The sequence below is a fragment of the Corvus kubaryi genome, unplaced genomic scaffold (assembly GCF_017639235.1).
Source record: "Corvus kubaryi isolate FWS band 111438036 unplaced genomic scaffold, C.kubaryi_AGA036_p1.0 37387, whole genome shotgun sequence".
NCBI classification, from domain to species: domain Eukaryota; kingdom Metazoa; phylum Chordata; class Aves; order Passeriformes; family Corvidae; genus Corvus; species Corvus kubaryi.
Genome location: NW_024581129.1, coordinates 1,762,529 through 1,773,612, shown reverse-complemented (window position 1 = coordinate 1,773,612; position 11,084 = coordinate 1,762,529). Strand labels below are relative to the sequence as shown.

At 42.2% G+C, this 11,084-nt stretch overlaps 1 protein-coding gene across 1 annotated transcript; it reads left to right on the top strand.

Moving 5' to 3' along the window:
• Position 1: 1 nt before the first annotated feature.
• CRYM (crystallin mu) lies at positions 2 to 10,233 on the top strand. Its single transcript, XM_042036811.1, has 8 exons — positions 2 to 174; positions 375 to 525; positions 1,598 to 1,660; positions 3,729 to 3,830; positions 4,677 to 4,860; positions 6,291 to 6,412; positions 7,274 to 7,358; positions 8,030 to 10,233. Exons 1-8 carry the CDS (start codon positions 2 to 4, stop codon positions 8,092 to 8,094), a joined length of 945 nt encoding a protein of 314 aa, XP_041892745.1. The 3' UTR covers positions 8,095 to 10,233.
• The last annotated feature ends 851 nt before the right edge of the window (positions 10,234 to 11,084 follow it).

The window sequence follows — 11,084 nt, the reverse complement described above, 5'->3', positions numbered from 1 at the left end:
CATGGGCTCGACTCCGCCCGTGTTCATCGGCGCCGAGGAGGTGGAGAAGCACCTGCACCGCGCCAGCCTCCTGCTGCCGGCGCTGGAGGCCGCCCTGGCCAACTTCTCCGCGGGCGCGGCGGGCGGGGTGGTGCAGCCCGTGCGCACCGTGCTGCCCGTGCCCCGCCACGGCGGGTGAGGGACACGGCGGGGTAGCGGCAGCGGGGGTGGCGGACTCGCGGCGGGGAAGGGACCGGGTGGGCGGATTTGGAGCATCAGAACCTTGGTACCGAGTTACTGATTAACCGGCCGGTAGCGGCGTGGCGGGCACAGCCCGCTGGCTGTGGGCTCCCGGGATAACGGTGCGTGAGTAACGCGGGTAATTCTCCCCCGAGGTACCTCGGAGTCATGCCCGCGTACAGTGCTGCGGACGATGCGCTCACAACCAAGTTGGTGACTTTCTATGAGCACCTGAAGGACTCCTCTGTGCCTTCTCACCAAGCGACTGTCCTCTTGTTTGACCCCAGCAATGGCACTTTGAAAGCTGTAAGTCTCGTGTGTCCTTCTGCATTCTTCTCTGCTCATGCTGTCAGTTCTCGCTTCTGCTTCTTGGAAGCTGGAGCTGGTGTAAATTGGCCTGAATTTACCAACATCATCAGTGTGTCAAATCAGGATTTGGCCTAAAGCTGCCTATGTTTCCTTTGTGTTAAACTGTACTCACCGTACTATTATTTACTGCTGCTCGTGATTTAAATCTGATAGCTCAGAGGGGAACTGGAAGAGAGAAATGATCAGGAAAAACTTATCTTGCATTTGAAAGCAAAAATACCCCTTACCTTGTGGATAAAGAGTGGATCCTGAACCATCTTAAGTCTCAAATTGAAAGAGATTTACAATTTGCATTGCAGAGAATAGTATTCAGATTGCTTTATTTAAAGAATTTAAGAATTTTTTTTAAGAACAGTGATGATTTGCATTGCACTTTAATAATAATGATTTATTAAAGGGCCAAAACTTATCTTGGGTTTTTCTACCAACTGTGTGGGCTTTTTAAGACCCATAATTAATATGTAATTTATATTATATTGTATTATATTGTATTATATTATATTATATTATATTATATTATATTCAGTAGCTAATGCACATTGAGGCTGTAGTGTCCCATGTGTGATACACATTTAAGGAATTCCATGGTTCCCTGTCACCCCTCTGTACAGACCAAGACAGTGCAGACTGGGGAACCACTGCCAGCTTGCACTGGTCCCTGGTCTTACTGGAGTGCAGAGCGTTGGAGTCATATCCATCTATCCCCTGCACTGGAGAGCCAGGGAAGTGCAGTGCATCAGGAGTTGGGTGAGTTAGAGGTGGCTCTTCTCTGACCATTATCACTCCTTTTGTGCTGATGGAATGACAGGGAAGAACTGGAACAAACAGAGAATCTGCCCAGTTTGAACGTTACTCTATGGTTTGTGGTTGCTATAATAATAATTGCCATCTTTTACATGTGTATATGTTTTATGTCTGTAATACCACATCATTCACAAATTGGATGAAAATGTTTGGCAATTATTCATATTTTCAATGTTCATGTCAATCTGTTTGAATTTTTCTGAAGGTCCTGGATGGCAGTGTCATTACAGCAAAACGGACAGCTGCAGTTTCTGCCATCGCTACCAAGGTGTGTCTTCTGTTCTCTCACGTGGGGCTTGGAGTTACAAAATAACTAGAAGGAATGATTCAAATGGCTTTTCATCCAATACAGCTTTAAGTTAGATTTATGACAATGTATGTACTTTCAGGGAAAACTTAAGCTCACTGTTTTGAGTCAATCATGTCTGGCTTTAACACTTTGCGTGTGATTGGAGAAGGACCCGAGTTACATTTTTGTGGCTTCTATTGCATGCTCTTCTACGAATTTACTGAGCTGTCTTTCTCTGTAATTTTCTTTCTTTTGTGTTTGTCTTAACATGCCCCTTTATGGCTTTGGGTGATGTAGCTGTGGTGATATATTGAATTTTATTTAGATAGATGCCTTCTGCTGTCAGGACAGGACAAGTGGGTTGCACTGGACCTGTGAAAAGAGGGAAAAAGCACATTTCCATTTTTCTTAAGATAGATAATGCCCAGTATAGATGGATAACTTGTCCAGAGGTGTCTGTCTGTCAGTGTCTCTGTTGTCACTGGAAGATGTCCAGATGACTGTCCCTGACCATGGCCATAAACTTCAGTGTCTGAAGGCAGGTGAGGTGTATCTGGCTGTGTGTTGCTTTACATCACCTCAATTTCAGTGGGAAATTGTTGTGTTGGAATACTTTTTAAAAAGAATTTTTGGTTTTTGGTTGGGCTGCTAACAGCAGGAAGAGAGCAAGTGACCATGCATTGCACAGGAGGGTTTTAGCCTTCACCTCAAAGGGTGAGGCAATAAGAAGAGGGCCAGCTGAAAAATACTGTTGTTTGTCACCCCTCAGCTTTGGACCAGAATAAAGGCTGATCTCACTACTTTGTGAGGGGCAGACTTCATGCCAGGGTGACTCTATCCATGGCAATGGAGCTGCGCTGGCATAAAATTGAGTGAAGGACCTGTCCCCAGGAGCTTCTCCTGAACCAAAGGACAGAATGATTTACAATGAGCTCCTTGGACAGGAGGTTACAGGACCTCATCCATTTTGGCCATTCTTTATTGGGTCAGTTCTGATGGTTTTTATGCAGTCCATGCTGGCTTCAAAGGAGCTTGGCTGCTGAAGGTACTTCAAGATCAGATCCTTCATTATCATCTGTTGTTTTGGGAAATTTTCAGGAGTGTTTGAGTTTAGCTCGTATTTGTCATCTTGTCCTCTTTATGGCATTTGCTTTTCAAAGACCCATGGTCTTATGCAAAGAACCTTTGAAATCAGTGCTTCAGAGTCTTTAAAAGACACACTAAAACAAGTTCTTGTTACTGGAAAATGGGATTAATGAGATTTTTTTTCCATTTGTTTGAAGCAGAATAAACCTTGAGAGCCTAGACTCTAAAGCTTTTTAGACAGGACTGAGTGGCCACAGCAAATGCATAAACAAGGGTAGGTTAGGGCTGGACTCCAGCAGCCCTGTCTTCTCCTTTGCCAAGTACTGGTGAATCACAGGCAAGAACTAAATCAGGAAACCAAAAGCAACTGTAGGACTGAATTGTATTATTTGTTCCTCAGAACCATCCCTGTTTTTACAATGTCTGTGTATTATGGCTCTTGCCATGCCGAGATATGTTTGTGGTGTGATTTACGGCTTCAGTGAATTCAAAAAGCTGTTTTAGTGTGGGGCTGCCAGGACCAGTTTACCTGTGCAGCTGCCACTCTCAGTACTGATGGTTTGTGGGGTTCTGAGCCCTGCTTTTAGCCAGTGCAGAACATCAGCACTGTGGTTTTACATTCAATCACCCCCATGGGTGTGTCAGTACTGGAGTGTGCTGAGGCTCCAGAACTTGCTGTTCGTGCTGTTGCATCTTAGATCTGAATTTCAAGTCAGACAATTCAACACTGGAATTAAGCCAAGATGTGTTTTGGTGCTATTGATGCTAGCTTTTGCATTAAAAAAAGCCCAATATATATAGTGATTATTGAATACTTGTTTATATACTTTTCTGTTGTTTAAAAGGACTAACACTACTGCTTTCTTTTGTAGTATTTTGATATGTATTTTTAATGCCTGTTAATATATTGTTCTTGCATATTCTCTTTTGTTTTTTTTTTTTTATTTCTGATACTGTTCAGTTGCTAATGCCAGCTTTTGCAGAAGTGCTATGCATTTTGGGAGCTGGTGTTCAAGCATACAGCCATTATGATATCTTCACAGAACTGTTCACGTTTAAAGAGGTAACAGACACATCTTAAGAGGATACATTTATCTGTCTCTGTTATGTTGCAGGATCCATTATAAAAAAATTACAGCCAATGAAGTTGTGTCAGGTCAGGCTGGGATGGAGCTCCTGTTCCCCCGAGCAGCCCTCACAGTGCTGTGCACTGGCAGCTCGAAGGGTCTGATAACACCCCAGTGTTTTGGCTACTTCTGAGCAGTGCTCACACAACATCAAGGCTGTCTCTCCAACATTTGTTTCTGTTCTATTAAACTGCCTTTATCTCGACCCACAAATTTTTCCATCTTATTTTCTCTTCCCTCTCCCTGTGCTGCTGGGGAGCGGAGTGATAAAACAGCTTTCTGGGCACCTGGTGTCCAGCCATGGTCAATCCACCACAAAAGGTTAATCATATTTGGTTCTGTTTCTACAGAACCCAAGAAGAACTGGAGCAACTGTAGAATTTCTTGTTCAGATGTTGGTATTTCAAAAACATAAAAGGTTGGAATCAAAGTTGTTTCAGATAGCTTTTTGTCTGAGACGATCCTACTGTGTATGCCATGCTTGCATAAGCTTTTTGTGACTTTCCCTTAAATGTTTTTTTTGGAAATATTTACATTTTATAAGAGCAGCTCTACAAGGAGCTGTTATTCTGCCATCACAAAACAGGCATTGCAATGTAGCCAAACACTCATGAAATTTAGTCACTTGTATGATAAGACCACTAAAGGGGAAAAAACCCCCAACCCTTAGGATACGTTTATCTACTGAAAACTTAAACCAAGTGTTCTGTTTCAGCAAGGAGAGATTCTCCAAGTTAATCTGTCTTTGTTTTGTTTTGTTTTCCGTGTTTCTCTCCGTGAAGGTCAGGATATGGAATCGCACCCAGGAGAAGGCTCTGAAGTTTGCCAGTTCTGTCAGCGGTCCCGTGCGGGTCTGCTCCTCTGCCCAGGAGGCAGTGACAGGGGCTGATGTGATTGTGACAGTCACTATGGCAACAGCTCCCATCTTGTTTGGAGACTGGGTGAAGCCAGGTGCCCACATCAATGGTATGTTCTGTTCCCATGGTGTCCAGCATGTGTCCATTAGCACGTTGTTTAGCATCACCCTCTGTTGAAAAACAGTTCTCTGTGCTTCATGGAACGAATGTTCTTTCCATTTTGACTTTTCCATTTTAGCAAGGACTGCTTTTCCCAGCCCTGTCTTCCTGGAGCCAGAACACCTGCATAATCCAGCAGGGGATTTTTGCTAGAGCATGGGATTTTCTCTTTTCCCATCTGCTCTTTTTTCTTAGTGGTGCATCATCTTTGCCCTCATGTTGTCATTATTCTCACCTCGCTCTCCATTTAAATAACCCACATGAATGTCTTATTTCCTAAGTAGTTACTGCTCATTGTTATATTTCCCTGGTGGTGTCATCTTTTCTTCCACCCATTTTTTAAGCTCCTCTATTTGTTTCTTTTGGGGCTGATCACACCAATTTACTTTTCTACTTGAGTTCTGAAAATGCAATAACTGATAAGAGCATCATCATTTAACCTCTAATTATAGTGAGGTTTGGGGGGTTGCTTTTTTTTTGTTGCCTGCCTTGTAATGATGTTGCCACACTATTGTTTGGAGTCTCTGGACATGCCCTTGTTTGTTTATTTTTATTAATTGTGGGCCTTGTTCAGATGACCTTGTGCACTTTCTAGATAGCATGGTAATAAGACAAAAGCAACTTCTCAAAGGGAACAATTTGAGGTCCCACATTCCAGCAGCATCCTACCAATTTTTTAAACTCAATTTAGTCCTTTGTCATTGAAAGTTGCTGTCTGTGTTATGTCATGGCACGGAAGCCAGAAATACAACAAAATCAATTAAGGTCCACAGTTGCTGAGGCGACACAGACACAAAGACCTCTCTCCTTTCTTTGCCTTTTTTTACCCTTCCTTGAGGCATTTTTACAGTTTGAAGAGGCATTTGACCAACATGGAATTCATTGTTCCGTAACAGTTGACATGTAAAAATATCTGAATATAGTATAACTGGGTAGTCCTTTTAGTTTTTGTTGGGTTTCTTGTTTGCTTGTTTTTTAAGCCCATAACAAGTTGATAATGATCTTGGTACTGTGTGTAAAAAGTTAAGCTCCATGATTTGTTTTCAGTTTCTCTGGGTAAGTGATAATCTAATAAAGGTGTGTAAAATTAATTTGGTAATGATCTGATGAAAACAAGGGTGCTAGAGATAACAGACAAAGGGAGAGGACTTTCTTTTGTCTCAGCTACTCAGACTCTTTTGACAAGGATATTTTACTGACATATCAAACGTTGTTTTGTTGTCCTATCAATCAGTATTTCTCCAAGGCTAACACTGTATATTTTGTATATTACATTTCAATAGTAACGTCCATTGTTACTTCACACGTGTCTTTTGAAGAAAATGTGGTTTGAATTTGTTTTAAACATTGCTCCCAAGTTCATCAGTTTTGTTACTTTAGCTGTTGGAGCAAGCAGACCAGACTGGAGAGAGCTGGATGATGAGCTGATGAAGAATTCTGTTCTGTTCGTGGATTCCAGAGATGCTGCTCTGACAGAATCAGGAGATGTTATTTTATCAGGGGTAAGACTTTCTGAAATGATGGGCTTTATTTTTGTGACAATTGACTTGCATTTGAAATGAGTTGGTATTGATGATGTCCTGCACTGAAACCTTTAGGGCATCAGATGTAATTGTTAACACTTTCCAGGCAGGGGTTGAAAGATAAACTGGTTTCAAACTGAGACTGCTGTGTCTGTGACCAAACCATGCAACCCCCGTATTTACCATTACATGGCACCATGTTACAGTAGCATGTTTGCAGCATTGGCTTGTGATGATAACAATGTATTGCTGTTGAAAGACCTACTTCTCCTGCAGTGTTTGGTTATCTTAAGTGTTTTCAAGTCTATTTATTCAAACCTGTAACTTTCTTCCCATGAGATTTCAGTGTGATTGACACTGAATGGACCAGCCCAAAGAATGGACCACACAAGCCAAGCAGACAATGATCTGCACAGATTTGCCAGCAGGGACTCTTTGAGGTTCAGTGGAGTTTTCTTTTTCTCTTTTCATGTGTCTGCAGAATAAATATGATTTACACTTTTGAGGTTTAACATAAGAGCTCCAGATATGGTAATGTGTGTGGAATCCCATGTGTTTTGTTGGATAAGTAACAAGCTATCCACTGTAAAAAACCTTGCTGGCTGAGGAAAGTCTGCCAGCTGTTTTTCTTTGAAAACCATTCTGCTCCTCTGATTTCTGTCCAGTTTCTATATTATTTGTCTGAATGCTGATCTGCTTCACCATGGAAAGTAATCACTTTTGGGATGCAGCACTGGAGGAGTTCTTTCTTTTGAAGTCATTCAGAAGAAAAGGGTTTTTTTTTCTCTTAACATACGTATGGGTATTATGTTTTTGTATTAATATGTATTTTCTTCACAGGCAGAGATTTTTGCTGAGCTGGGGGAGGTATTGAAGGGTACAAAACCAGCCCTGCCTGAGAAAACAACAGTGTTTAAATCATTGGGTAAGAACAGCCCCTCCTGTGTACAAGTCTGACAGAAAACAATGCCTTGTTCTTTATTAGGTCCCCCATGCGTGGGAAAGCTGCTGCTCATCTTCAGAACGGCTGTGGCAGTGCACTGCCCACAGGAACGTAGACTGTGATTTGCATTTTCCCTTTTAATTTCCCTTTTTATTTATCTAGCAGGATTGATGTAATGAAAAGTGATAGGAAAGCAGGCAAACAATAGGAAGTCCATTTTCCATTTCACAGTTGTTCAAGACATGACTGCAGCATTTATTAATAGAGCTCCAGCCCGACTGCCCCGCTGTTCCACCCGTGGGGTCTGTCTGACCTGAGACAATGTGACAGTGTCCCGTGGGGCTGGGCTTTGGGAAAGGGTGGCCCTGGGGATGAATTACCATGCTCTGAGCTACATGACATCTCCAAAAGGGCCCGGTTGTGATATGAACACTGAAAATTAAGATTCCTACTGTTACATTAACTTCTTACAGCACACCCAACACCACATGATGGCTATGGACTTTGAATGTAGCACTGTAGGTGTTTGGGATGGGAAATAATTCCTGTTCCTGTCCAGTTAGATAAGCTCCTGAGTGTTCCTGTTCCCTTCTGAAGCTAAATTATTTGTACAGCTGAATAGCTGTTTGAAGGTGACTTTAATTCTTTTTCAGGGATGGCAGTTGAAGATACAGTAGCAGCAAAATTTGTTTATGACGCGTGGTCAGCTGGTAACTAAAGAGAGAAGTCTACAATGCCAATGAGGCCAAGAAAATAGTTTGCACTTAGTTTCCCTGAATCCTGTGTTAACAAGGAAGGCACCAATCCTATCTGAATGTGGCCCTTCTAGAACATTCAAGAAGGAAAAGTAAAATTTCAGCAATAGACTAATTTCTCAAGTTTTCTAATTTCAAGTGTTAGATACTTGCATTATTGCTAATAAATGTCTCTCTCCTGTAACAGCAAGTATTAGATGTTTGCAGTGACACTAACAAGGGTATCTTTACATATTTTGGTATCATTCTGGAATCAATGCCTTTCCTCCCTGATTACTTATGTAGCAGAAGCTTGTGTGTAGATTTCATGGTTTTTAGAGGGTTGGTTCATTCTGGTGTAAAATGCATCAGTTTGTAGAATGGACTCTGGCATCATATTTACCTGTGAAGGTACTTTAAATGCAACTCTGGGTTTCAGTGCTACAGTGACAGTGACCTTGTCTTCAGCCTCCTGGGAACACAGCTCAACACTAATTCCTGGACACACCTTCCCTTCCAGCTCACACTGGAAGTCACCATTTTTATCCCCCCTTGCCATCCACCTTCCCTAGCCCTCAGACTCAATGGTTTTTCACTTAGGAGCACAGTTCTGAGTGAGGATTTATGTAAATAACCAGGCCTCCATACAGTTAGGTTTCTGCTCAGTGCTTCCCTTAGCACATGCCTTGCTGGGATATTGCCATTTTCATATTGCAAGGAGTCACACAGAATGTGAGGACTAATATGTGTGTTGATTTATCTGTATTGTCTAGGGAGATTTTGCTATTAATCTATGGCGCCTCTAAGTTCTTTTTCTAAGCTTCTTGAAGGAACCACCCAAACTGATTTCACGTATACAGGCAACTATTTTCGGTTTGGCTGTGCCATGCTTCAATTGCTAATTGTTCCATTATCGCAGATATTAGCTGGGGCAGGAATTTTCATGATCCTTTCCTGGCAGAGGAACACAGTGACATAAGGAAAAGTTCCAGTTTTGTGCTGTTATGCAACTGCCTTGCAAAAGATTGAGGATCTGCTGAAAAACAGCTATTGCCCTGGAAACAAATTCCTGTCTCAGGCTCACGAGTTTTGCCTTGTGAAATTTTATTTCCATTTGCGTATTATTTCATGCAGGCTATTAAGTGTTTCTTCGTGCTCTGGAAAAGTTGGATGACAGGGCATTTTATAACATGCCTGTAGAATAGAGCAGAGCAACAGGAAGGAGGGTCAGAAGCAGTTGGCATTAAAGCCCTGGAGGGTGCATAGGTAAGTGTAGAAGAGGTTAATGAGTACAGTGCAGGTGTGATGTAAACAATACTCCCAGTTACAAGCCTGGTGTAAGCTAGTTGGAAAATGTACTAAGTGGCAGAGTTTGTAATTTGCACAGGTAGCATAGAAAGGTACCAGACCACTAAGTGAGTAGGGCTGAAGGATGTTTCCTGTGGATCCAACGTGAACTCCATTGATCCTGTTTATTCCATCAGAAGGAACAACAGAAATTTCTCTATGAGCTTTTGCATTTTAATTGTAGCAAAATTACTCTCTGTTTTTACATGTCTTGTTTCTTCTCTGTCATTTCTGAGGTGTTCAGAAGTGTATGTGTTGACTTAGTTTGTTACTTCAGTGATGCAGAACTACACTAACTTGAGGTAAACATGAAAGCCAGTGATGTTCCATTATTCAAGAACTGTATGGAAACTTGCAGTTAATAATTATGGCAGTATTATCCCAGTTCTGTGCCAGTGTGACGCCAGATTTGTAATTTGATGTGTTTGGGAAGAAGACAAGTCCAGTTTATTTTCACATGTACTGTCCTACAGACTATGCACTTTAAAGAGTAAATGGAGCCAGTCCAAAGACCTGGTTCTGAAAACCCACACTGTTCTCAGCCTCATTGGCAGTGGGAGATTTTGGGAGCCTGGCTTCAGTGTTGCACCTCTGATGTCATGAAGAGGACTTGGTTCAGTTACAATGGAAATTGCTTGAATGCCACCTTTAGATTTTTCTGAGGGGAAATAATAGCATCAATTTCTATGTTTCCTTCTCTTACAAATTAGTGGATTATGAACTTGTGTAACTTGCATTTATATTAAAATCAAATAGATACTGCTGGTTTTCTTTGACTTTCATGTTGTTGTCCATTACTTTTCTGGTTTGTGGCTGATTTATTTTTCCCCCATTTTTTTTCCACAGAGCTACTTTATACCATCCCATAAGAAAAGGGTTAGCACTATCGCACTTTTTTAAATTAAAAAGTATAAAAATAAAAAATTTATTCAGTTGCCTAAAAATAAGTATCATATGGGGTGCTCTGGGGCTTCTTGCAGTCTCTTGATACAGTTTCTGGAGGACAAGGGACGCCCACAGGTCTGGTGCTGTTCCTTTTAGCTCCAGAGTCACTGCAAATACCTAAGGAGATGCCTGAACACTGAGGATGCCTGTGGCAACTGAGTTATTTATGTGCAGATGGTCTCTGCTGTTCTCTCTGGTTGTCAGAGGCTGCAGATGAGTAAGCAGAGAGGCAGATTTTCAGTGCAGTATGGAGATCCTTGGTTCCTTGCAGTGCCTTCTCCTCTACCTACACTTGCCTCCCGTCGGTGACAGGCATTTGCACGCTTAGAGTTGTCAAAAGTATTTCCTGGGTAGCTGAATCCAACCCAGTTATTTAAAATCTGCCCTGAAAAGGGTGCATCATGCTCAGCACTTTGCAGCAGAGAGGAGTCACTGGAGCAGTACAGACCTTGTGCCAGCCCTGTGTGCTGGGGGTGTGGAACTGAGCTGCTGCAGGGACCAGGGGATGCAGGGAGGGATGAGGCTGGGCTGGCCTCAGCAGCAATGGGAAGGGGGATTGAAAATCCACTTAATCATATGCCTTCAAATATGAAAGATTAATTGGTTCCTTCTTGCTTTGTTAAACATTTGGGAGTTTCTTATCCAAAATGAAAACAACCAGGCACAGAGTCTGGGGGGAAGG

Bases quoted from the DNA above. Each gene is read 5' to 3' on its own strand.
- CRYM (XM_042036811.1), top strand. From the start codon at position 2: ATGGGCTCGACTCCGCCCGTGTTCATCGGCGCCGAGGAGGTGGAGAAG. The intron at 175-374 runs GTGAGGGACACG...TTCTCCCCCGAG, and splicing joins CCCGTGCCCCGCCACGGCGG to GTACCTCGGAGTCATGCCCG. The intron at 526-1,597 runs GTAAGTCTCGTG...ATTTTTCTGAAG, and splicing joins GCAATGGCACTTTGAAAGCT to GTCCTGGATGGCAGTGTCAT.